General features: G+C 40.7%; 2 protein-coding genes across 2 annotated transcripts in view; both read left to right on the top strand.

Annotated features, from left to right (window-relative positions):
- TMEFF1 (transmembrane protein with EGF like and two follistatin like domains 1) overlaps positions 1-12,688 on the top strand; it is a 124,110-nt gene extending 111,422 nt beyond the window's left edge. Inside the window, 5 exon segments of the mRNA XM_065752660.1 lie at positions 2,182-2,330; positions 3,205-3,270; positions 6,828-6,951; positions 11,198-11,356; positions 12,263-12,688. Of these exon segments, the coding sequence (XP_065608732.1) occupies positions 2,182-2,330; positions 3,205-3,270; positions 6,828-6,951; positions 11,198-11,356; positions 12,263-12,347 (583 nt within the window). The 3' untranslated portion in view covers positions 12,348-12,688.
- A 1,232-nt stretch (positions 12,689-13,920) lies between these two features.
- Positions 13,921-26,938, top strand: CAVIN4 (caveolae associated protein 4). Its single transcript, XM_065752274.1, has 2 exons — positions 13,921-14,441; positions 24,884-26,938. Exons 1-2 carry the CDS (start codon positions 14,031-14,033, stop codon positions 25,544-25,546), a joined length of 1,074 nt encoding a protein of 357 aa, XP_065608346.1. The 5' UTR covers positions 13,921-14,030; the 3' UTR covers positions 25,547-26,938.
- Positions 26,939-27,252: the final 314 nt, after the last annotated feature.

The following is a 27,252-nucleotide window of genomic DNA, read 5'->3' as shown; positions in this document are numbered from 1 at the left end:
GATAAGAATTTTAAATGTTGAAAAGAAATTTTTGTACATTAGCTACATGGTGGGATTTAACGTTGGGAATATTTATCAATAATCTGAGAATAAAAAGACAAGAATTCACAACTACCCTCCAGAACAAGCATTTTGCAGAGTAAAATAAGTATGTATTTAATATTAGGTGTTAAGTCTGAACATAACAAAGCTTGAAAATTTAAGCAGTTTCCAAGCAGTTTCAACTCTAATTTGCAGCATGAGAAAGGAAAAGTGGTTTTCAAATGTCACCTTTTTTGTCACCAGGAACGATAAGAAAAACCTAACAGTAATTGTGGTGCTGCAGACTTTGGATGATGACTATAGACAGAAGTGGAGCTGTTTGGGCATAGAAACAGAGATGGAATTTGCCTGCAAATACAAATAAATGTGACAAGGATGGGCACACAGGCACAGAGGAGATTCCTGATGGCTGAGGGAAGATATCAGTAAGCACATAGCCAGTGCCTCACAAATGAGGACTAGCTCTCTGTTAGTTTGGCTCAATAAATGCACAACTGCTGAGCTGTGAGTCTTTTATTTGCATGTAGTAAATTCTAATAAACCTCTCATTAGGCTTATTGAGCTTAAAGTAATGTGGAAGCGTGTAAACAAAATAGTACTTCCTTTCCCAGGTCTAAGGTTTATAACCATGCTGAGTTCCCATTTCCAGTAAGAAAAAAAAGTAACATGTTAATGTCGTTGATATTTAGGGGCTTCAAGAAAACTTTGAGGTAGCTCTCTAAGATGTGTAGAGCCTCATTACTGGGGCAGTTTTTAACTGTCTGTAGGTGCACATAAAATCTGTTTGTGCTAGAGATGCTCATTTGTCTAGCAATAATCTGAAGTTCACAAGTTGGAAATATTACTGGGAAATGTAGTAGCTTTAAAGCAAAAGGTAATAAAAGTAACAAAATATAGTCATGGAAAGAGAAGAGAAAAAGTGTGGAATTAGGTTCTGCTGCACTGCAAGATTTATTACTGACTTGAGGCGCACGCACACATTTGTTTAATCATTTAATTGTATCTGGAATAGCTGGAAAGAACATAAAAATCCACTCCATGTCTTGCAAGAATGAGTCAAGATTAAGCTAAGAGCAGTCAAACAGACCATGTGTCCTCTATGTGGAGGTCTCTGGCGAGAGGACTCTGTCCTCCTTAGAGGATGCAGAGCTCTCACTTCTATCCTGCTCTCACAGCACCACTGCCTCCTTCATCCTGCAGCCACACTCTGTGCATCTGCGGACCTTGCAGAGTGATGTGAAAGATATTCAAATTAAAAAAAAAAAAAAAAGAGAAAGAGATCTGGATTAAAAGTAGTGCATTGATTGAAATGAGTAAGAGGTTGGAGACTGGAAAGTTGGAAGTTTTCTAGTACCATTTTAACACATGACAAATTTCAGAACTTTTTGCAGAGAGCAGAAGACCTGTCTAACTAAAAATAAGTCACAGCTATAGGTAAGTCTTTGTCAACCCTATGGGAGCCAGCTACATGATAGGTCTTTTTCCTGACTTTGTTTATGATCTTTTCTTGCAAATGGTATGGAAAGTGCTGTGTCTAAAACAACTAAACTGTTACTTGGATGTAGCATGAAATAGTTAGATCACATAATCCTATACTAAATACAATATAGTAAATGCACTGTTAACTTTGAAAGGTATGAATGAATGTCTTGTTGAAATAGCACAATTGACCCAGTATATTGATTACATTCAGCTTCTGAAATACACAAAAATTCTTTTAAGTGCTTAACAGAAGTGGAAGTCCTCTTCTTGCTGTTCGACAGGGATCCTAACACACCTGAAAAGGTGGAATATTCATCTGCTTTTGTTCACACTTGAGAAAAACAACAAAAATACTTGTATTCATGAATCTTCCTAGAATGTGTTATAATTTTTTAGTTGTTAATCATCAGACTGTTACCATAGTGAAACAAGAAACATCAATAGATTTTTTAAAAGCACGCTGAGGTACTTATTCATAATTCTGTAAACTCTGCTTGGAAACCCAAGGTACCAGCAAGTTCTTCAGCATCCTCATGCTACATGCTCTTCTTCTGGATGAAGGAGACTGGTATTAATGTATTAGCTATTGTTTAATGAAGGCTCAACTTTATGTGCTCCTTGTGTGCTGGATGTCAACCTCGTTGTTTCAATTTCCAGGTGTGTATGCAATATAGACTGCAGTGGATACAGTTTTAATCCTGTCTGTGCTTCTGATGGAAGTTCTTATAACAACCCCTGCTTTGTTAGAGAAGCATCCTGTCTGAGGCAAGAGCAGATCGACATTAGGCATCTTGGACATTGCTCAGGTAGGTTTAATTCTATTTCACCAACAAATGTAAATTCTGACATAAATAAGCTTGATAAAGCTTTTTCATTTTTAATTAGAACTGATTGATCTAGGTATCAGTGAACTGTATTTTAGTTCTTCCCACTATCAGTGAGCTCCCCATCTGTATTTTAGCTTTCTCCACATTGATGAATATTTACACTGCATGTATATGATGTAGCATGCTTCTGTTAACTTTTCTTCCTTTGGCTGCTATTACATGTAAAGACAGCAAAAGGTTATAGAAGAATGTGAGCCATAGCCTTACGTGATGGTATTGTTAGAAGTAGGAAAGAGAAGGGAATACTGGTATATGGGAAATGCTTGCTGCTGCTGCTGGAGGCTGTAAAACGTAGTTGCAAGGTGAGTTATGTTGGGCCTAAATTGAACTGCTATTTATCCATTCCCTTTTCCAGTTATAGAAAGGTGCACCAAAACCCTCAGACTACTGCCATGTGTGCTGTTGATCATATGGAGGACTGTTCAGTTTTGGGGTCTTGGTTTCCGTCAGATCAAGGTGAATTGCATTTAGGACCTTCCTGTTGTAATAACAGCTTTCGGCCATCGCTTTGCTGGTTACAGTTAAATCTTCAATTTGAATGGTTCCAAAAAGAACGTATATCTCAACCTAGGCCCATATAATGGAAGAGATTTAAGTTCAAAACCTACAGCTTGAGGTGTGCCCTGTATTACACTGGAGCCTGGAATTATTGACTCTACATGCTTCTGCCATGGTTGGACAGGAGGAACAATGTGGCACTTTTTTCTTTGACAGTTATTCTCAGTGATGTGTATTCAGTAACCTGGAATTAAGCCTTTGCTAATAGCTATCCATGCATGTCTTTATCATCTAGAAGCAGATGACACAAACGCAGTTGGAAAGAAAGACGACGGCATCCAGTATCGGCCAGAGGTGAAAGGTATCATGCTGGCTTTGTGCTGTTTGGATTTTAGTTTCACGGGATGAGAAAAGGCAGTGTGCAGATCCTTTCTCGTCTGCCTTACGTCTTGATCTGTGAACAGCTTCTTTCTTGCAGTACTGGCATTGTAAGGCTGGCGTGAAGTAGATGTGCAGGATTTGTGAATCTTGCCTTGCTGTATTCTTCTAAGATGCTCAGCTGCTCACCACCCCTACTCAACAGTCACAGCATTAGACCCCTGCCAAGTGCTGAGAAAAGACCTTTACTGAAATATACAGAGCTCTGAGATACCTGCTGAAATGACACAAGCCCCTTGTGACCCCATCTTTACTGAAAATGTCTGCAAAAATATGCAGATTCTGTATTTGTTTGGTCATTTTAATATCTTTTATGTAAACCAAAATGCTAAATCACATTGGTTGAAAATATTTCACCTATAAGAATTAATTTCTTAGTATAAACAAAATAAGATAAGAGTTTCACTTTCTGCTCAATTATTTTATGTGTCAGTGCCTCATTTTTTCTCAGAACAAATGCACTTCTGCATTTCATGGCTCTTGCTCGAAGTGTTTCTGTCCAGGAAAAAACACCTGCCTTTCTCAAGTTATTGCCAGAGAGCAGATCTGCATAGGTGCTAACCTTGCCTCCTCTCACAAATAACAGCAGTTTTATTTTCTCTGTTAGTGCTGACCTTTGATTTTTTTCTGTCATTATACTTGTTTTGCACTCCCATGGTCACCCAGAATAAAAGCATTCAACCATGCCTTTAAACATTCCCTATGTTCTTGAAAACCCATTCACTGCCAGAAAGCCCTGTGTTTTTTTTCTTTATCACAAATTCTTTTATTTTCACTCCTTTTAAGTACCAGCTCGAATGATGTCATGTCAATATTCACTTATATTGTGGAGGCATAAAAGGGACGAAGTGCAATATACATCTTATTATGTGGTTGATAAATCACCACTTTTGGTTCCTATTCAGAAGTTATAGTCTTTTTATTCCTTGCAAATACATCGTCCTTGAAGTCAAGTAAGTGGGAATAGCACTGTATACAGTAATTATGATTAAATATATAGTTTGTGCAGTCTCAAGTTCAGCAAATGATGTGCATGAAGGGAGTATGTTGTGCAAAAAAACATTCTGAATTATTTTATGTGATAGTCTTTTAGACAGCAAAAGCCTGAAGTACTATGAATTACTTTATTCCTCCAGGATAAGAGAGCAGGCCGTATTTCTATCTGTTTGCTCTTACTTTTGAGCCCTATGCATTACTCTTGTTAAACCCACTCCTCTGAGTGTATAGTATCTCTCAGTCCTACGAATCGTGGCCAGGATGGTGGCCTCCTCCTCCATTATAGAGTATCTACCTAAAGTTAAAACAGAAAAATCTTTTTTCACTGATGCAACTGGACTACTGTTTTTGTCCTGCTGAGACGGACATCAGTTTCAGTTGCTGTGCAGGCTTCTTCCTTCTGGTAATACATCTGATTATTTTTTTTTTTACATGATCACTTTTTCTACACCAGTTAAATCTCTCATTTAGAAGAAGTCTGGCTGGCCTCTCACATTAAAAATTAATTCCCATCAATGGATAAATAAACGTCTGTTTTACAGTAGGAATCACAGCCCACATTTAACATCATCTCTGTGCATTGTGCCTCTGGCTTGGGCAGTTGTGGCTACCTGGCCACCCTCCAGGGGATGCATCTGTCACTGGGCCCCACTTTCGGCATTCAGATACACATTAAGAACAGGCACAGCACAGCCATCTGGACAGACTAATGTAATTATTACTAGCTTATTACTAGCCTTCAATTGTGACAAATACAACAGTAATTAACTGCTTGGAGGAGGAGGGAGGCAACAGTTTTGAGATGACCCAACTTTCTCCTCTTGGACATACCACCATGGAGTCTATTCCAATAGTGCAGCATTGAATGTATTATCAGTGTTAAGCAGTGTCTTTCATTTGTGTCAAGTCTTCTGTGTCTTTGAAGTACAGCATGAACCAATAGGCTTCCTTACATCTTAAACCTCTAAAGTTTAGATAATTTTTTTCCTGAATATTCCAGAAAATGTTCAAGGGAAACCCAAAGCAGCAGCAAACCTTTCCTTTTTTTTTTTTTTTTTTTTTTTTTTCCCTGTATGAATGCATTCTCTTTCTTTCTGGTGTTATTTGAAATATCAGTGATTGTATAAGAGAGTTATTCACAGTCCCTTTTTGCTTATCACCTACAGTTCTTTATAATCTTGTATTTGTGATGCTATAGTCTATTGCCTGGAAATGAACATAATTCCACTATTACAACCATGTCTTTTGATCCCTGCACTTCAGAGAAGTTCATTACAAAAGACCACCTCTTGTATTTAGGACTTCTTCACAGAACAGTTTTTGGGGGAAATAGTTTAAAATGTATGCCGTTTTCATTAGTGATAGATGCAGCAGGTCTTGGGGCAGAAGAGACTGCCTTTCTGTACTGGGCTACTTTAGCCAGAAGCTAAACACCCTGCTGCCACTCACTCACCTACTCTTTTCCCTCAGGGGGGTAGGGGAAAAAATTGGAAGATAAAAAAGTGAGGAAAAATTCATTGCTCAAGGTAAAAGTAGTTTAATAAATGGAGGAAAAAAAAGAAAGAGTAGAGCATGAGATACAAAGGCCACAATCTCCCACAAGCTGAGCAGTGCCACCAATGTCTGAACAACTGCCACTTTGGGAAGACCCAACCTAGTTCTATTGCTGAGTATAAAATCGCATGGTACAAAATATCCCTTTGTACACTTCTGGGACAGTTTTCCTGTCCCTTCCAAGGCTCTTGAACACATCTTGCTCAAGGAGAGTGAAGAGTAGGACAAAGAGAAAGTCTTTTGGCTCTGCAAGCTTCCTTCAGCAACAGCCAGCACTGGCTTGATATCAAGACTGTTTCAACTATAAATTCAAAACACAGAACCATAGGGGCAGTGATGAAGTAAGAGTTCACTCCATTCCAGACAGAATCATTTCACTTTCCAAAGGAATGAGTATTTTAAGGTCATTGCAGTATTTTGAGGTTCCCACTCTGAAAAAAGAATTTCCCTATAAAGACAGCTGTTGTAATGTTTGATTTCAGCTGTAATGACTGTTGATTCCAGTCAGAACAGAATTTTCTACCCAGTATGCATACAATGTGCTTTAGCTTCTTTCCAACCCTTCAGGTGTTCTGTTTAGACATGGGAGTGGGCTTTATGTACCTATGTGTTAGCTCTGTGCTACAATGACACTGGCAAAACTGCTATCTTCCCTCACTTGTTTCATCACAAATACTTTTCTCCTTTCAAGTAGCATGACATAAGAAGAATGTTAAGATATCTCTGAGGATCATTTTTCAGTGTGATGAATCCTACCAAATCTGCAACTGTCTCTGAAACTTCACCCTTAAGCCTTTGCTTCATTGTTCTGCATTTCTTTATTCACCATTACTTTTTAAGGGTGTTTCTCAGCTATTCTTGCTTGAGATTTTTTTTATAATACTATACAGCATTTATAATTTTCTGTGTATCTTTTTTTTTTTTTTTAAGATGCCAGTGATCAAAGAGAAGACATTTACATTGGAAACCACATACCTTGTTCAGAAAGCTTTAATGGCTACTGTATACATGGAAAATGTGAATTCATTTATTCCACTCAGAAAGCTTCCTGCCGGTAAGTCCTGAATGCCTCCAAAATATGCTTGAAATTGCCATAATGCTTAATCAAAATGCTCCCTAGCCATAATTGCAGCATATATCCATTTGCAGTTAGCTTAGCAGTCGCACAGAAGCCACGTGCCTGGGCTGTGGGCAGCACACAGCTGCAGTAGTTGTGCAGAAGCCAGTGTTCAGAGGAGGAGTTTAGCTGCTCAGGTGCAAAGTGGTTCAGAAGATGAATCCCTCTGAACACTATGGCCTTAGTGTTGGCTCCTTATTTTCAGCTGCTAGATCTTGTCAAGAGAAAAGCAAAACCTAGAAACCACTGCCTGTTCCTTGCATGGTTTTTCTGTCTGACTACAGTTCCCCTATTGATCTCTTGATCTGTTCTTGCTATATCTATAAATCTTATTGCCCTTGGCATAAATTCTCTGGAGTATCAATGTCATTTCCAATATTTATTGCCTATTCCGCAAGAATATGCTTTACCTAGAGAGCATAAACGGCAGAATATTCTTTTTCCCACGCTTTTTTTGTCTACAGCATTATTTAACAGCTCAGTATTAAGCTACCGTTACCCAAGAAATGTGAATTTTTCCATTTCCTTTGCTCCCAAGTATTTTTTTCTCTAAATGTCACCAAACTCTATGTCTCATTTTCTTTAAAAATTAAGGAATTGTTGAAAAATGTATTTCAGAAAAGGGCTATATCTTAATAACATGTAGTGCTTTACTCGGAGTTTTCACTCCCGAATTTTATCTTGTGAATTTGTACTTCCAGAATAATGTGGCTATAACTCTTCTATTTATCCCTAGTTTTGAAAATTTCAGCTATAAATATAGACGTTATACTTTCTCCCTTCGTCTTTATCAATCTCCACTGTCAACATGTAAGGGTTTCCAGACTGACCAGAGAGCAGGAAGCCAAAAAGAAAAGCCAGTACGGTCATTGGCTTAACCAATTGAAAGCTTATATTATTCCTTTACCCATCTGAGACACTTTCTTATTTTCAACTCTGTGATAGGATTTTATTTGTTTTCTCTTTTCTTTTGTCGGAACCAAGAGAGGCTCACGTGCTTTGGTTTCTCTTGGGAATCAGTTTGCATACGCAACATTGTCTTGGTGGGCGCAGGGCAACCGTATTCAAGTACAGTGTTCTTTTGATTCAGAGCTGTTATCCAATTTATTATGGATTTATCCACAAAATATTCAAGTTAGTGGTGTTTCAAAGAAGCCATTCTGAATGAACTGACTTCTTTAATTTCTCAGATTTTTTCTTCTGGTTATCACTGTTACAAGCATTCATTCATTTATTTATAATTCAATTACTATTCAGTCATTTAAATTTTTTTTTTGTTAAACTGAAGTATAGATAATTCATGTCTTAAAGCATTTAGTTAAGATACTGCCTCTTTAAGTTCTGTTTTATAATTATACTTAGTATTACTACCTTCAGTTATTTGTTTAAATGGTTGATTATTTAAGCTGAAACAATCTCAGCACTTGACACAGCACAACACACCTCACGGTTCCAGTCGAGAATTTCTGATTGTCAGATGTTGGCTCAAAACACCAGATCTCCTTTGGACTTGCTTGGCAATTTAAATACTCATGGTCCTCATTTCCCAAGAGTGGTTTATGAGATGTACCAGATGACCTACAGACTGCTGAAAATGCTCATTCAGAGCAAATGTGACACATGCTTTCACTGAGGACAGTGAATCTCCATGCTCACTATACAGCAGCCCTCCAGAATTGCTATCAGGTGGACTAAGAAAGGCTTTATAATAGCAAATTTGTACAATATTCACTTTATTAGCCTTTGCACAACTGGAATCTGATCTGTCTCCTGCTGCCTCCCTCGTGCAGTGCAGTTGTGCTCTTATGGCAGGCTGCATCTGGATGGCAGAGTTCATCCCCTGCAGAGAAACCTAATCTTCATTTTTCTAACTCCATTAATTGACTGATCAGCGTAGTCTGATGAATCTTCACTGACCTCTGCTTATCATGCTATATATTAATGCAGCAGAATGCCTTAAAATCTGTTCTGCCCATTTACCAGGCAGCTTAAACTATTGCCTGCTACTTCACCCACACTACCAGCATGTTTCTTAATACAAACACTTCTGCTTTGCTGGAATTCAGTAGTCTTAAATCTCCACTCAGTATTTCTCAGAAATAATTTCCTGCCACTTCAGTGTTTCAGAAGTAATGTTTTTTAATTACTTGTGCTTCCTTTGCTTTGTTTTGTCTCATGCTGTAACAAAATTCTCACATTGATCACGTTTTGGCTGTTGTTATTTTCTTTAATGAAAATAAGAGCAAAGTCACAAAGAAGAATTCAATCCTCTTCACTTGAAAGAAGACCACTTTCTTCTTGTTTCTTCTTGTATGATCCACGATATTCCCTCTCCTCTTCCCTCTTGTATGGTATCACATTTCTCCCAATTCCCTCCCATCTTTGTCCATTACCAAGCTTACTTACAATATACTGAGGCTTTTCTTAACAGCTTTGCTCTTACTGGAACTTATTTCTTGTCTGAACATAAGTATCTTAGGCAGCTACTCTTGGCTGGAGAAAGTATGAGTCACAAGACTACAAACTTGAAAACCCCAGCAGTTATGCCTGCACACATAGGCAGTTTAGGAGCCACCTAAGCAGTTGCAGGAAGGTCTAGGAACTAACAGTTTTGTCCCTCCAAACAGAATTAACATCTAACCCTAGCACAGAGCTTTAGTACGGATGGGACCAAGCCTGTGTTGTATCCACTTTATGAAAGGAGTGGTTTTGTGCCTGTGGCAGTAATTCTCCAGCTTCCTACTGTAGAGATGGAGACCAATTGTATCATTCAGTTATCCTTAATTATGTACTGGCATCAGTTGGTTTTAAAGGATAGCTGTACAGGGAACTTGTTACTCCTGTGCTTGTTAGTGATCCTTTAAAACAAACACTCACGGATTCGTAGTTCAATCTGAAAGCTGTGGGTTTTCAATAGTTCTCCCCACCCAGATTGTCAAGAGGAGCAGGGATTAAAAGCCCTTACCCAGGAATGTGTGTGTGGTAGCTCTTGGTTCTGCAGGCTCCAGCTCTTCCTGGGGTAGATGGGGTAGATTTTTCCTTTCCTTTTTGAGTTTCAGCCTCTCTCTTGGAATATGGTTGCTCCAGGACATACTGCCACTGCCACCTCACTGTCACTGGACATGTGTGTCACTGATTGGGAGCAGCCTCTGCTGAGTTTCTCATTGAGCTAGTTGCTGGTTTGCTCAGGCAAGATACCATTTAGGGCAGCTGCTCCCCTTCTCTCTGCTGCTGTTTGTCCCCCACCTCTGGCCAACTTTCATGGCTTCTTCCACGAAGTCTCACATAAACATTCACGGGTTATCAGGTTTTCTCTCATTAGTGTCCTGCAAGGGAGCTCAGTTTCCCGAGGGGATTGTGGAAGTCATCTGGATGAGCTGCCAACCATGTGTCTCCTTGACTTTTCTGTGCACTCAGCAAGGGAGATGACCTGACCTCTAGGAAATGCATTTACCCTGAAAATTCCTGGTGGCTCAGGGTAGGAAGTTGGTAATGAAGAGAAAAATCAGAAAAGACTGTGGTTTGGGGACATGGCAGAGGGGAAGCTGATCTTGTCCGATAGTTTTTGCAGGATTCCACATCAGTAAGCTGCAGCTTCAAAAAACATTTTCCTTTTTCCCTGTTTTTTCAAGGTTTTCTTCCTTCTTTATACTCCATGCTTGTATCAACACTGTTACTGAGCTCCTTAAGCATACTGCTTTGTGTCTCATCTAGTCTGTTTACTTCTTTCATCTAGTTGCTTTATTCTTCTTAAATATTACCCCAACTTAACAACCACCCCACATACTTCTTTTGCCAAACCAGGTCCCTCACTATCCAAGACAGCAGAGACTACCTTTTCTATCTCTCCTCTTGTCCCAGAAATCCAAACCTTTCTCCAGCCCTCCACCCTCTCCCCAGCTCTTTCTCAGCAACCATTCAAACCTCTGGACTCATTCACAGAAGAATCTCAGCTCTTTTGTGTGCTCGTGCTCTCTAAGTTCCATTTTAGGCTTCAGAAAGTGATGTGTCCTGAGCTGCTGCAGCAGCAGTGATAGCACTGATGAGGGTGTTTCTCTTATGCTGTCACTGCTGTGACTACTGGACTTTTTCATCCCACAAATTGAATTCCTTCTTTCATCCACAAAATGACTGGACTGCTGTCAAAATGTGTATTCCACTAAATGTTCCTTTTCTTTTTCAGGTGTGAATCGGGATATACTGGACAGCACTGTGAAAAGACAGACTTTAGTATTCTTTATGTTGTCCCAAGCAGACAAAAGCTTACGCATGTCCTTATTGCAGCAATAATTGGAGCTGTACAGATTGCCATTATAGTTGCAATTGTCATGTGCATAACAAGGTGGGTAAATGCAAAATTAACTACACATTGTACTTACATACTTTTTCTATATTTAAATCTTTTCCCCTCTGGATTTTTATGTGCGTTAACAAGTACTCTCAAATACCCATGTAAAAGATACCTGTTGCTGTTTTTGTCACAAAATACACATTCATTTCAATTTGTGAACTACCTGCAACCTCTCTGAATTCCCAGAACAGCTACCCATGAGAAGAGATCAGCCTTGAAACACATTCAAAAGGTCAGCTATTGTGTTAGACCTTCATGGAGTTATTCAAGCTTTGATGTTATCTTATGGAAGATATATTTTCCCCTCCCCCCACTGAAACCAGAGAGGTTGACACATTGCTGTTTTCCTGCAGTTCAGCTGTAAAAAGTGTTGTATCTTGCATTGCAAGCTCTCCGGTGGCCTGACTAAGTGCTTCCTGGTCAGGACTGCTGGCTTTTTTATGAATGCTTTCTTAGATATCTATGCATTCCCAGGAAAGGGATGAGAGATGGTCTCTACCTGGGGAGTTTCAGCAAGCAGCAGAGCACCTGGAGGTCTGGCATTGCAAGGGCTGATTGATCCAGTCTTACCACACCCTGGATTTTAAGTATGAAGCTGTGAAAAGCAAAGCCAATACAGTCATTCACCATAGTACATGTATTTGTCGATTGGCGTTGAAGGGCATAGCACCTTGCTGCTTTGGTTCTCAAGTGATGTAGAACTCCTTTCTGAATGACCAGGTGTCCCATGTAGCTCCCCAACCATCAGCCAGCTACCAAACAGCAGGAGTGCCCACTCAGACAGCACAGATCCTACACTTTTTGCTGTTGTTAAGTCAATTCATCATTGCTAGGTTTAAATCAGATGGTATATATTAAAGCATTCGTCCTTTTTGTTTGTTCGTTTGTTTCCAACAGAAAATGCCCCAAAAACAATAGAGGACGTCGGCAGAAGCAAAACCTAGGCCATTTTACTTCAGATACATCATCCAGAATGGTTTAACTTAGTGATTTTTATACCTACATTGACCATGTGATGTACATTTTTATTATATCTTTTTTTAAAGAATGGAAATATTTATTTCAGAGGCCTTATTTTTGAACATTTTTAGTGTAACAATGTTGGTCTGTATTCTGAAAGCATCAGCTCTAACAGCTATGGACTGTTTTAGTACCTTTACTTTTCTGTTTTTGAATACAGTAGTTCATTTTCTGTATCTGTATCACATGGTTATATAATAGACTTGTGCTTTATTCATGGAATGTAATATTTTTGGGAACACAAATTTATTCCACCAATGGTTGTAGAATTAAAAGGGAACTAAAAAAAAAAACACAAAAAACCAACAACAAAAAGCCAACCGACAACAAAAAGTCCACATTACCTAGCAAACAAGGCATGAACTAAAGGTAAAAATGTTTACAGCATACTTTTCTTATGAGAAACTAGAAAACACTGTGTTTAAATACCGTAGATATTTAAATGTTTTTGGAAGTTAGTAACTGATTTTTTAGACACTGCCTATCGCATGAACTGTGAAGCTGTGTGCTGTGTGTAGTTGTAACATATTTATGAACCGTGTGGGCTGGGTCAAAGCACTGCCATCTTCATTAATAATTCTGACAATTTATTTTTTAAGGGCAAAATTATGAATTTCTTAATTTGGGAAGTTGCCTGGTAGAGAGCAGATGGCACAGGTCCAAATGAAGTAGGTCTTGGTAGATTTAGGGATTGTAAAGATTGGTGTTGAATAATTGAATAATTGGAATAAAGCCTACTTTATCACTGTCGAAGCTGTTTTAATACTTCTTAAACTTTTTTAAAGAAAATACATGTTTGAACACCTACAATGCAGATTGTATAGTGTTTGTGACTAAAATAAAATAAATAATAATTAAAAAAAAAAAGAACAAATAAAAGTGAATGAACTACTAGTGCTCTTGTATAGAGTATTTTCAAGAGCTAAGAAAGTCCATCCAAATTAGTCTGCTGGTCATAGTTATATTAATAGACTGTTAGTTGTTGTTCGAGAGATCCAGAGATAAAGTGTGAATAGGACGTGTTCAGCTGTTTTAACATGTAGTTTAGGCTTTCAGAATTTTGCATGTAGGATTTAATAATTTGTTCAATAAAAAAAAAAAATGCTTTCAACATTTTGAACTGGAAAAGCATGTCACAATACAGCGTTTTCACTATATTGCCTCTGGTTTAGTGTGTTTATTTGTTACCTCACGTGGCAACTGCAACCGGCTGAAGAGCTGAAGTTTGTTTTGCTCCAAAAACAGCCGGTGCTCATTTTCCTGAGTGCTGTTTGAATTCCCTCAGTGCAAACACTTCAGGAACAACAGTAGATCATTTAAAATATGCGAGTTTGCTCGCCTGCTTAGTTGGTAAGTTACTTAACTTCCCTGGATTAACGCTAATAACTTCATCAGCACAGAAGCGTGACCCTTTAAACGTGTGCTCCTTTCCAGACATTGCTTCCTAATTTTAGAGGTTTCATGTTGCTGAAAGCATCTGAACCATCGTGTGTGGACATTTGGTGTGCAGAAGCATCTGACCCACCTCCGGGAGCGGCGTTCCACTCCCGCCCTTCAGCATGGCCGAGGCCGCCTGTTGTGCCGGCTGCCTGCAGTAGTGGTTGCAGGGGATTCAGGCGAAAGGCTCCTGCCAAAGAGAGGCAAAATGGAGCGCAGGGAGATCACGCTGGAGGCAGACAGAATCCACCAAAACCGCCTGTCGAGTGTCACTGAGGACGAGGAAGAGCAGGACGCGGCGTACACCATCGTGACAGTCCTGGACAAAGTGGCCAACATCGTGGACAGCGTGCAGGCGAGCCAGAAGAGAATAGAAGAGAGGCACAGGGAGATGGAAAATGCCATCAAGACCATACAGATCGACATCTTAAAGCTTGCCCAGGCTCACGGCAACACTGGCTACACGGTGAACAAGCTGCTGGAGAAAACCCACAAGGTCAGCTCCACCATGAAGGAAGTGCGTGCGCGGGTGGAAAGGCAAAGCGCCAACGTGCGGAAGGTGCAGACGAAGCAGGAGGAGATGCTGAGGAAAAACAAATTCCGGGTTGTGATCTATCAGGTAACCATGCCCCTAATGTACTGCTGTGCTGTCTTTGTGCCACCTCCTTGGTAGCAGTGGGTAGGCATTGCATAGTGAACCAAAAGGTGCAAGGTCCAGCAGGAAGGTGGTTTTATGCTTTCTTTAGCACTGAGCTCCGCTTCTCCATGCCTTTCAGCAGAGCCCATGGGTGGCAGTGCGTGCAGTCTATTATTAGTGTTGGTGGGTTTCAGAGCCAGTAGTGTAAGATTAACTGCAGATCAGCAAGGACTATTTGTTGCCTCTCTGAAAGGTAATATGAGGCAGGCCCTGTAAATCTTGTCATACAAACCATGCCTGACATTCATCTCTCTTATTTTTTTCACCATATTAGGTAGAAGTCCAAATAGCAAATTGTAGTTTCCCTGGTACAGCGTCTGTCTTTTAACACTAACTTTAAAACATATGGTATATTTAACTTGCAGTGTTATCCAAGCTTTTGCTTGGAGACTGTTTTCATTGTCTCAGTCTGCAGCAATGTATGCATAAACTCAGCCCCACAAAGTCTTCCTTGCAGCAAATAGCCCCTTGCATGCTATCCTTAGCAATGCTTTCCCACAACAGGGTTCTTCCAATCATGTTTGGTGAGTGAATTATGCACTTTTTTTTTTCATTAACCTCATTCCAAGATGTTCGTTGTTCTTACAAATGATAGTATCTGAGGAGGAGTTTCATGAAATGGCGGGCTCTTGCCAACACCCATACACAGAGCTGGTAGTGCAGGCAGTTCATGGGATCTGTCACTTGCCAGCAAGTGCTGTGAAACTCATTTGTTTAATGGCCTGATCCTTCATTTGCTGAAACTTCCCAGTTCCTCAAGTCAACAGAAAGTGCAAGTGTTTTATCTTTTGCCAGAAGCATAGTTTTTCCTTCATATCAGTGAATCCCCAATGCTTCTTTCAGAAAGAGTCATATTCATCATTAGGCACTCTTGAGAATGTCAGCCCTTGTGAATAACATAACATGCTCCCATTGCCTTGACTTGGACCCTGATTTTCTATTTGTTCATAAATAACATTATTTGGATGAATTGGGCCATGTGTTTCACAGAGTATATTCACCAGCATATATAGCTGACAAATTCTTATGCATAATCCAGCTTTCTTAACTACTTTATTTTTCAGTGCTGGGAAGAAAAAGCTGAAGATAGGAAATGTTACTTCTTTAATGTTATGTTAGTAACATATGCAGCCAAATTGTGCCTCCCAGCTTTTCTGACTGAATTACTCACTGTGGCTGCACAGGAGAGAGTACAGGCAGAATTCAGCCAATTATTACAATTACTGCAAACTACACCATCATGATGGAATAGCAACCAGGCACTTCTACTTTTCCCTTGCATATCATTTCCTATCTAAAGATAATAAATATCTCTGACTCCCCTGGTTAATGGCATAGTGCCATTTTATCAATGGCCCTTTACCATAATTATTGCAGTAAAGATGATGCTTTGAAAATGTTTGTCCTTAAAACAGTACTCATGACATGATGCAATTTTTACCCCTGAAAGACCTGAGTTGTCACTTATTCTTTAAGTATAGTAAAATATCGTGGGAATAGATTTACACATAGCTGTAAAGAACAACTGTTGCTATTTTTGGACCTTTCACATCAAAGGCAGCTCTCACGATGCATACTTCCGGTGATAATCACCTTCAGTGGAGTCTCTGGACTCTTTGTTTTGTGGGACAAGAACGACCTGCACCCTGTTCCATACATTTAACCCTCAATTGGAGTTTTTCAGGAATGCCAACAGTATGATTTCCTCATAGTTTCCTATTTCTGTGGTGCTTAAGGACTGGGAGAGATCACATGAATGGCTTCCTCTGTAACTTCCATCCCTTTCATAAGGTATATTGAAGAAACCTTTTCCCTCATGCACAGCAGAGGAGCACTATATGCTGCTGCCTTTGGAATCTGACATTTAATGCTTTCCTGGATTTGAAGAACTGTTTTGCTCTGCAAAAGCAAGGCAGTCAAGAATATAATGTAGTTTTAATGCCCAGCACACTCCTGAAACCCTCTTTCACACAAGTGTAGTCATTTTCACACTGTTGATTTACACCAGTGTAAGCACACTGTTGGATTGCCAAGACTTGAATGACTGAAGCTTGGCTACCACGAGGGGAAGTCCACTAATAGCTGGTGAGTCAGTGTGAGGCACCCACTCCCTTCACTGTATTTTACAAATAGATGGAACCAAGTTGTTTACTTCAGTGGTTGTGAGTGACAGCTCTTCTGTAGTGACTTTTTTTTTTTTTATGAGCCGTTTGGGACACTGCAGTGGAGCCAGGTACCCATGTGTAGCCACAGTGCAATGCTCCTGTGGGTTTTAGTTTTAACTTCTGCCATAACATCAGCATATGAGGAAAAAGGAAGTACCAATTAAATCCTAAAGATTTTTTTTCAAGTGGATGGCTTTGATCACATAATTGATGGAAGGAGCAGGCAGGTTGAAAAGGATCATTGCTCGATTGTCCCAAGAGACATCAGCCATGATGAAAAGATTTGGCAAATATCCTCACATTAAAAAGAGACAAAACGATCACCCGTGAGGATAATGATTAGGGAAAAACGAGCATTCGTTTTTAAAAGGCCATACAGTTGACAAAAGGATTTGTTCGCAGAGAGCTTTCCTGTCCAGGTTGATGGCACCATTAAAACTGCCAGGTTACTTCATATTTTCTAGAAATGTCTTTGATCCCCGATGTGCCAGCTGCCCTCAGAGTATAGCAAGATACGAGGAGTACATTATAGGTTGTACAGGTCTCTGTTCAACTCTGCTCAGGTTATTCTGAATAACTAGCTGTGAGAGCTGTCATGTCTCTGCAGTCAAAGAGCACCTCACAATTTGATTCATTCTGACTAAATTATTCAGAAATTGCTAATTTCTGAATAATTTTAATCCTGAAAGATTTCAGGATTCATTTGCTTTCTCTCGTGTTCTGAAGTTCCTCTCTGAATGTGAATGTGCAGCCACCAGAAAGCCCATGTTACAGCAGCTGGCCTTCATAGCAGCATCCCCTGAGGGGATTGCCCCACTGCAGGCGTGGTGGGAGGCCAGCAGATGAAGTCTTGTGTTGAATACTCATATTGAACGTAAAGAAATTAAAATAGAAGTGATTTTTCTTGTCCCTGACTTTTTGCTGCATGATTATCTGCACAGTGAAAACGGTGAATTTGAAATGGGGACAGTAATCTGAAAATCTGAACTGGAGGCACTTCCATATGCAGTTGGGGTGCATCAAGGTCAAGGGGTGAGGCTGCAAACATGGGCTCTGATGGACCTGGTACATAAAAGCACCCTCTGTCAGCACACAGTTTCAATTGTGCCTGTGTTGAGAAAAACCTGAGAGTCAGTGTGACTTAAAAGGTAGTGAACATAATGCTTCTATTTAAAAAAGACAAAAGAAACAACTGCCATTCATCTGATGTCATTTGGGTATGAGAAGGACAGGCTTAGGAGGGGCTCGAGGCAGCTGTCTGCAGAATAGAGCCATTAGCGCCATGAGGCTAAATAGCTCACCAAGAACAGACTGTTCTAGGTAACCCATTTGCGATTATTTTTATGTGTTACAGAAGCATGGCAGACCTTATCCTTTCTCCTGTTTTTGTATCTGATGTCTTAGCTGATAGCAGACAATCTGGAAAAAGGATAGCAGTGGTCTGTGTGGTGGGAAGTGTAGCTTGTGAAACGTTTCTAAGAGAGTTTGCTTATCAGACATCATTGTCAACTGTATGCTATCTTCATAAAAGATCTTGGCACAGAACACAATGCAGTTGCTAATAAAATATGCTCAAAATGAGGAGCTGTTAGTCTAGAGAAAAAAAAAAAGTATAGAAAAGAAAGCACAGTGTCTTTAGAGCTAGAGCAATGGTAATTGAAGTTCACACAGTCAGCTCCGGTACTTAGCAGAAGCCCTTGCTGTTAGTCTGTCTTCCTAGGCCCCATGGTTTGGAAAGGACAGAAAAGGATGTATTCATTGCTGACAAGATGATTGAGAGTTAGTTGTTCTTTGTACAGCTGAGGGAGCTGATGTTGTTCAGTCTGGAGAAGGCTCAGAAGAGTCCATATTGCTCTCTATAACTACCTGAAGGGAGGTAGTGATCAGGTAGGGGTTGGCCTTTTCTACAGGGTAAGAGCAATGGCCTCAAGTTGCACCAGGGGAGGTTCAGGTTGGATATTAGGGAGAATTTCTTCTCAGAAAGAGCAGTGAGGCAGTGGCACAGGTTGCACAGGGAGGTGGGGGAGTCATCTTGAAGGTGTTGAAGAACAGTGTGGATATGGCACTGAGGGATGTGGTTAGCAGGCATGGTGGGGATGGGTTGGTGGTTAGACTAGATAATCTTCATGGTCCTTTCCAATCAGAATCATACTGTGATTCTAAACATGTGCTGGGACAGGAATGAGGAGTACGGTAAAGAACATTGGCAAAAAGATGTGAAGTGGCTATAAATTGAATGGGTAGAAAGCAAGGATGGACTATTAGTGCTGGAGACATAAGGGTCTGGACTTCTGCTTGACTCCACAGGGAGAGGGAATAACCTATATCTATAACCTCTTGCTATCAAAACACAGTATGAACAAGAGATAGCATGGGCTGACTAACTGTGCTCACCAAGCACAGGCCTTAAATACCAAGGCCTCAACACACAGGGCCTTTATTCAAGTCTTGTGGCACATCATATATAAATATTTTTACAGCTGGAACAGGTAATTGCCTTGGCTGAAATTACTGAGAATAAGAAAAACCCAGCAGTTGTGTCAAAGAGTGTAGCAAGGGTCCTTTGTTTCCAGTGGAGGGTTCAACCTTTCAGGTCAGAGCTCTGGACCACCCCATGCTGTGCAGCGAACTGTAGCGCTAGCAGAGCAGAGCTAGTGCAGAAATGCTGGGGGCAGCCAGGATGATCATTATGTATGATGTAAATTTATTTTACAAATTATCTGTGATTTTGAGGGGAAAAAAATCAACCATGCTCAACCAGCTGAAGGAAAACTGCAGTTCAAGAGGATGCGTTCTTAAAGAAAGAGAACGGGGAAAAACAGAAAGCCAAACAAAGCAGCTGCTGGGCCATTTCTGTGTTCTTAAAATGAGAAAGATTGCTTGTTTCACAGGACCGTGTGCTTACAGCAGACTTGTCTTCATACCCCTTGACACAGTGTAAGCAGGACCTTCAGCCCCATTCCTTTGTGAGGTACCTAACAAGGGAAGGGCAATCATTCCCCTGAGGGCTGCCACTGATTTTTTTCCACCTATTAACATTGAGTGGTGGAAACAGTGGATCCCAATTCAAGTTCACATTGGATGTTGTGGTTCAAGGCTTTGCATGAGTTTGGCCAGCAAGCCAGTGGAGAGTGCAGCTGCATCGTGAGCCTGCTTGCCTCTTCCACAAGGTCTTAGAGGCTGCCTGGAGGGATGTATGGACATATGGCTGTGCCTGACTATTGAGAACACATCTATTTCAGTGATCTGCCTTGTGCCTGAAGGAGTCTGAGAATAAATGGACTTGACCCTGAAAACAGTGGTTAGGACTGAAATTCTAGGCACTGCTGATGAGAGCTGGGTCTTGCAATTATTCCTGTAGTACAGGAGTAACACTGATCAGGGCAGTGCTGGTCCAGAAGCAAGGAATATCTGAAATCATAAAAAGGAATTTCAAAATTTGGAATGGGGTTAATTCTGCAAAGGTGATGGACATCAGAAAGGCAGATGTTTGCATGCTTGGCTTGTAGAGTCCCTTTGAGAAAATATAGAGAAATTCACGGAGGCCGATTTGTCTGATGTACTGCAGACATCACATTCTCCATGCAGTTTCTGCTTGATAAGTACCTCTTCCCTCCATTGAGTTGAAAGAGAGGCCAGAGGCTAATTCGTGGGGAGACATGGTAGCTTGGGCAGACGACTTAAGCAACTTGTGATGAACGGTTGGGCTGCTACATACCTGACAGCACTGCCCTGCTGCAGTTGCTTGCAAGAGTAGTCATGTTGTGAGGAAAGAGTGAATGTAAACATTACAGAACATATTCTGTTTGTCTCATCACCTCTTGAGAATGCTCCTTCTCCTCTTCACCCAAAGATTTGTTATGTACAGATAAATTACAAACCTGCTGACTGACCTGCAGAACTATTCTCTAGGCCAAAGCCATAAAATAAGAGCAAAGTGGGCATGAAGCTTTGATTTTCCTCGGGAGCTGCAAGTAGTCCATTTATGCAGCGTGTGGTGGCATTCAGCCAAGAGCTTCTCCACATGCTGGGGTACAGCTGGGCAACAACACACACGCAGCCTGGAGCTTGCTGTGCTCAGATAATGAGAGAATGAGCTGGGTTTCTTTACTGACCTGGCACAGTTAATGAATTTCTGTAAGAATTTAAAGAAAAGGGATGCATATCAGGCTTCACAAAAAAAAAAATAAACATGAAATGAGAGGGATTGCCTGTTCTGGTCAGACTGCTTTTTCATTATCTAAAAATAATTCTAGATACCAGCAACAGCACTTGTCCATAAAGTCCTACGTGCTGAAGTGTTTATTCCCTTCCTACTTTACTTAATAAAATCCCTTTGATGCCCTTTTAAGATAATCCTATTTCTCCCTCCTTTGAGCAGCTTTTTGCCTTGATGGCAGAGATTTTGAAATGACACATTTGCAGGAAAAATGAAGGGATCACTCGAGATGTACACAGCTTCGATATTAACTGTTAGTATAGGAGTAAAAGTACAGATTGATTTGTAATTGGTTATTCATCAACAGTTTCTTATTGATTTAGAGAGCAGTTACAAGGATGTTTTAGCAATTTACCTTGGCTGCTGGTTTGAATAACAACTCATCCATTTAACATGCAAATTTCCAGGATTTTTTTTAATACATTTTCTTGATACAGTTTCCTGCTTGTTGGCTGCCAGTCATTTGCATCTCAGGTTGTCATAGATACCACAGCATCTCCAGGCCAGGCAGGGGCTGGCCTCTCACCATTTTGCTGCTCCGAGCACTGGCTCCTTATTGCCAGGTGACAGATCAGTCCCAGCTGTGCTGACGCCGTACCATAACCAACACACTGCTTGTCACATCCCAAGGCTGAGAGCTTTTCCATCACCTTTCCATTGCACAACAATGAAGTTGATCTATGGGGTTTCCACTGTCTCTCTTCTCTACTTTTGGTGTAAGCGGGTTTGTTAGGAGCTCTTTGGTAGTTCTTTAGGATTTTGATTTTGATATGCATGCATACATACATGTTTGCACTTTTTAGGTTTTGGGTTTTTTTTGCATGTATGTGGTTGCTTTGTTTGTTTAATTGAGGGCACTATCATAATTGTAACAAACAAACAAAAAAGGAGAAGGGGAGTGAAGCACCTGAACTGGTCGCATCCATTTCAACGCCCTCAGATCCTTTTATTTTTTTGGTGGACGATGAAAAGCATGCACTGCAAAAGCCCTGTCAGAAGGACCTGTACTAAGGTCCTTCAAAAAGCTTCTCGTTGTGAATTAAAGCTCCTGGCTTCTCCCTACCCCTCTGATATGGGGTACAGAATATGCTTAATGATTGAGAGATAGGGCAGGACGGAGGGAAGAGGAAGGAGTAAGCTCTCCCACAATAACTAAATCAGTCTGTTTTTATTATGGAGCCTCACTAAGATACAGTGCCATTTCACTAATACTTTACACATCACTAACATCTTCTATCCAGAAATCTGGAGAGGAGATACAAACTCGATCTAATTTACAGTCTTCCTACATTTGATTCTGCAAGATGTGCGCAGAAACCAAGGGAAAAGGGAACGTCAGAGCCTTGGCAAAGTTCACTCTCAGCATCTGCAGCATTTGAGAAATGCTACTCAGCCGCTCCAGCCATTGTGTCCGGTCTACAGGGCCTTATCTCAGATGTTACTGCTCAGAAGTCTTAATTCCAGCACACGCCTGTCAAAGTTAACACACTCTTCCTAAGCTAGCAGATTGCAAGGCTGAGTGCTGCAGAGCTCTGAGAAACAGCTGGCCAAAAGTGCAGATACGTTCACTCCTCTTCTACTGGAGGAAGACACAGCCCAAATACTGCAGACAGAATACCCTCTCTCTGTCCTCCCTTTTCAACAAGTGTCCTTTATAAGCACAGCATTCCCCATTCACCACATTGTATTTATTTCTGTACATACTGAAATTTCCAAACAGTCATTATGGAAATATTTTTGTTACCATTTCAGCTGAAGGAGTGAACTATAATTTAGAAACTTTGAGGAACTGTTCTCCAGCTGTGTTTTAGTTCATTTTCAGAAAAGAAGGGATTATGTTTATATATAGAAGTCTTTATGTAATTAATGTTAATTTGCACATGCTAATGCAGATGATTATTATCAAAGCATTGTAGTTTTGTTCCTGCTGATTTTGACAGTTGAGTTGAATAACATTCCACTGTAATCAATGCGACACAATTTGTCCCTAATTTCTGTAAGCATTAACAAATATTTTACTGGAGGGTTTTTAATGAAGCCAAAGCTATCTGCCAAAGAGCTTAATGTATCATTATTATTTTTATATCATTATTTTACATAGTGCTGTTAGCTTCCTCAGTAACATTAAACATGACTTTCTAGTAACAAGTCGCTGTGAAAAATGACAACTATCTTTTTGGGCAGAAAGTTTAGTAAAGTATACAGCAAGAGTGACCCATTCCTCGTGGGCTCTCAACTCTTGATCAATCTCCTACTTTCTGAATTAAGATAATACTAGCACCAATAGAGCTGACGCTGGCAGTCCTCAGAAAGCAGCTGAAATGGTGACAGCAAATGGGAAACAGCTTGCAGAAGCTTTAGGTAGGTGCTGTACATCTGCACCTGAAGGGCTGCACCTCCTGGGAGCAGAGGACATGCACAGACATGACAGAGCAGGTAGGGAAGGAGAGGCCATGTCTGCCTCATGAACCTCCAGCAAGTTGTGGGATTTCCACTCTGTATCCCTCAGCACCTGTAGGCAGAAAGTGACACTGACAGTGAGACACAAATCTCTGAAGTCCATGCAGACAGCAAGCTTCATATGGGTGGCAGGGGTCTGTCCTCCTGAGAGATTATCCTGTACAGATAAATGGGGTTATTGGATCCTTTCACTTCCGTGAGTTATTCCTTTTCCACATCTAATTCTTTTGCAATTTTTGGTAAATAGTTTGGTTGCAGCTTTTGGAAGTTTGTATGCATATCTTTGAGCTTTAAGCTTCTACTGGTCTTGCTCATCAATTCCCAGGGCTAAGGTATCACAGACAGTCACCACTTCCAAGCAGGCAGTGTTATCATATCACTGCCTACTCCTCTGGGCCACCAAACCAACCACAGAAAACAGAGGTGCTTGCTGTAAGTTACTCTTATGTGTGTTTCCAATAAGCAAGACAAGCTCATGGTGCATGTCCTGAAAGAACTGGGTGGAACTGGGTTTACTGAATAACATTTAAGTTCTCTTTCTGACTTTTGTGCAGCTAGCACATATAAATAAATTAATATGTTAGGGTCCTTTTTTTTCTGGGCAGCATCAGAAATACTCACTTAGTTCTAATTAGTCAAGAATGTGCAATTGTCTTCATGGTAATAAAGGGCTGCAGCACTTTCTTCAGGAGGGCACAGCTGGCACAAGTATCTATTTTGTCTACAGGATATTTACTTTTATTGGTGAGAAATAAGAGAGGCATAACAGCTTCAAAAACCACGAAGAAGAGCAATGAAACTGTGAACCTTCTGGAGCACAGGTCTTATGAGGAGCAGCGAAGGGAATGGTGACTGCTCAGTCTGGAGAAGAGGAGGCTCAGGGTTGACCATATCACTCTGTACAATAACCTGAAAGGAGGTGGTAGCCAGGTGTAGTCAGCTTCTCCTCCCAGGTAACAGTAATAGGATGAAAGGGAGTGGCCTCAAGTTGTGGCAGGGGAGGTTCAGGTTGGACATTAGGGATAATTTCTTCTCAGAGAGAGTGGTGAGACAGTGGCACAAGGAGGTGGTGGAGTCACCTTTGCTGAAGGTATTCAGGAATTGTGTGGATGTGGCACTGAGGGACGTGGTCAGTGGGCATGGTGGGGGTGGGCTGATGGTTGGACTACATGATCTTACTGGTCCTTTCCAACCTGAATGATTCTATGACCTGGACACATCTGCTCTGAAAACTATTAGGGTCTAGTAAACATGAAGCCATGCATTCATTATTTTTAGAAAGAGCCACTCTGAAAAGAAAATTTTGATCAGGTACTATGTTTTTACAGAATTTGCCGAAGGTTTCTTCTGCTATTTGTATCCTCTAAGATTACATGGATGCTATATGACCCTATCTCATTTTGTTACAAGGTTGTATCTTGGTTAGCAGTAATTCACTGCAAGCCAAGAAACAGAACCCTTCACTCACAACCCTTTTAAAACAGACTTGCTGGAAGATGACTCTGTGCTTTCGTTCACAGGAGGAAACCGAGTGTCCTTCATCTCTCTCTGTTATCAAACAGCATACAGCTGGTGAAACTTTCGAGGATGATTTCCTCCCACCTGACGATCTGTCTTCTGATGAAGAATATTATATTGAAGAGAGCAAAGCAGCCCAGTTCAAGAAATCAGGCATGAGGCGCATAGATGATATCAAAAAGGCATTTTCAAGGGAAAATATCCAAAAGACAAGGCAAAACTTTGGCAAGAAGGTAAATAGGCTTCAGACTAGAATCGTTACCCCTGAAAGGAGGGAAAGGATCAGGCAGTCAGGACAGAGACTGAAACAATCTGGGATAAGGATCAAGAAAACCATCTCACAGGCAGCCCCAACGAAAGAGACATTCAAGATCCACAAGAAAAACAAAGAGCGAATGGTAGCTGAGGGCCAGGAGGGGAGCCAGGAGCCTGCTGTGCACTTAACTACAGAGCTCACAGCCTCTGAGCCTTTCACTGAGGAGATTTCCTACACAGAAGTGATCACCAAGGTAAAGAAGGACAAGAACAACACACCAAGAGGTGCTTCCCAGACAGCTGAAAGAGGAGTGATGACGATCCCAGAAGTGGTGCTTAAGCAGGAAGGAAAAGAAGGGGGAGGTGGAGGGGATGATGTCCCCTTGCTAGACTTGAAGCAATCAATGTAAGGAATTGATGAACAAACACCCCATACTGTCCTCAGGAGCACGAGAGAACACAGGCTGTATGCCCTCCGTTTTAGAAAAATATGTGTGAATTTTTGTTCTAACACAAAACATGTATTGGTGTTTTTCTATCATGTGCAAATGTTGTCCTGACAGGAGCAAAGCCACGTCAGCTGAACACAGGGGCTGCCCCTAGAGAGTGCCAGCAACCAGAATTAGCCCATACAGAACCTATGTGACATGGCGAAGGGAGACGGAAATCTGCTCTGTTTCCAAGACCGATTTAGCCTTCATTTAGCAGCCTAATTACTCTCTTCAGTTTTGTGTACAACAGTATAAAAATGTCTTCCATAATCTCATATCAATTCTTTGACTCAGAAAATGATAACAAAATCTATTACATCATATTAGCAGAAAGAAGAGCTATAAAAAACATCCATTCAGCAGTACAAACCTTTTCATTTAGGGCCCTAACTGCAGCAGCAGGCAGAAATTCCTGCCTGATCCAGGGTGGGACAAAATGTAGGAGGAATAATAGGTTTTTTTAGTAAGATGCATTTCTTCTCAGTGGAAAAGTAAAGATCCTGAAATGTGTCAAGGTTATTTCTAGAGTTCTGGAAGAGGAAGGCTTGATTAACTTAAGCAAGGCATTTCCTGCACCTGTGCAGTAAGAATAATAAAGCAGAGGATGTTAAGTATGGCATAGCAGGACTACAAGAGAATGAGTTATATTCATGTTATGGAAAAACATGATTGCAAGAAAAAGCAATGGCATGAAAAAGAGGAATAATATCAGTGCGTGAGTTCTGGATAAATAGAGATAAAAATTAGATTGTGTTTGTTCCCTCGAGATCTTTTTAAGAATTGTTACTCTGTCCAGAGGATAATAGGGTTCATGAATGTAGCTGACAAGACAAGAGAATTGTTTTGTTTTCCATGATTGTGTGGTTTTTCTGAACTTCACTGCAATTAAAAGCTGTTCCACAAAGCTGCTGAAGTAAAGGGCCGATCCATAAGCCAGCTCTTTGTTTCCCACCACCACCACCACCACGGACAGCCACAGCCTCAGGGATTATGAGATGGACACCCTTTGGAGTATGGAATGCTGTTTATTTGCAACCCTCAGTGCCCTGAAATCAGATATGTTTGTAAACAGGGCCACTATGTGGACATGAGTTGCTGGACTGTATTGCTCTCTTCATTCTGAAATGGCATTGCCTTTGAAGTGCTTACCTACAGCAGCATCAGGCGTTATTGTCTGTGAAAGATCTGTACGACAGTGCCAAAAGCTCTATCTATGTGTTTAATATCTCAGATTCATTTTAATAGCAGAGCATAACTTGATTGTCTATATACATTGTTTGAGGACTCCCTGTTGTTAATCTAGAATTTAAATATAATCAGTTTGATTTCAACTCTTCTGCCTTCCATTTCTTTCATTTACTACCATGTACATCATGTTTGAAATGAAAAAGCTTTAGAAATGCTGATTGGGAAAGGTCAACGTTATGCCACATTAATGGCATTTCAAAGCAAATTGAGCTGTCAGATTGAAAGGAGTAATGCCACTGCATTGAGGGGCAGAAGGGGATGAGAGAGAGAGACAGACAGAGGAAGATACCTCTTTCAGCAGTCAATTGTGCATCTGCACACTGCACGGTGAGCACAAGCAGAAAGGAAAATGTATTTTAATGATGGGATACATCGTT

The sequence above is a fragment of the Cyrtonyx montezumae genome, unplaced genomic scaffold, assembly GCF_038088225.1.
Source record: "Cyrtonyx montezumae isolate F1298 unplaced genomic scaffold, pur_monq_1.0 scaffold_8, whole genome shotgun sequence".
Taxonomy (NCBI): domain Eukaryota; kingdom Metazoa; phylum Chordata; class Aves; order Galliformes; family Odontophoridae; genus Cyrtonyx; species Cyrtonyx montezumae.
Note: the sequence above shows the minus strand (reverse complement) of the source record. Positions and strands in the feature narration are given on the sequence as shown.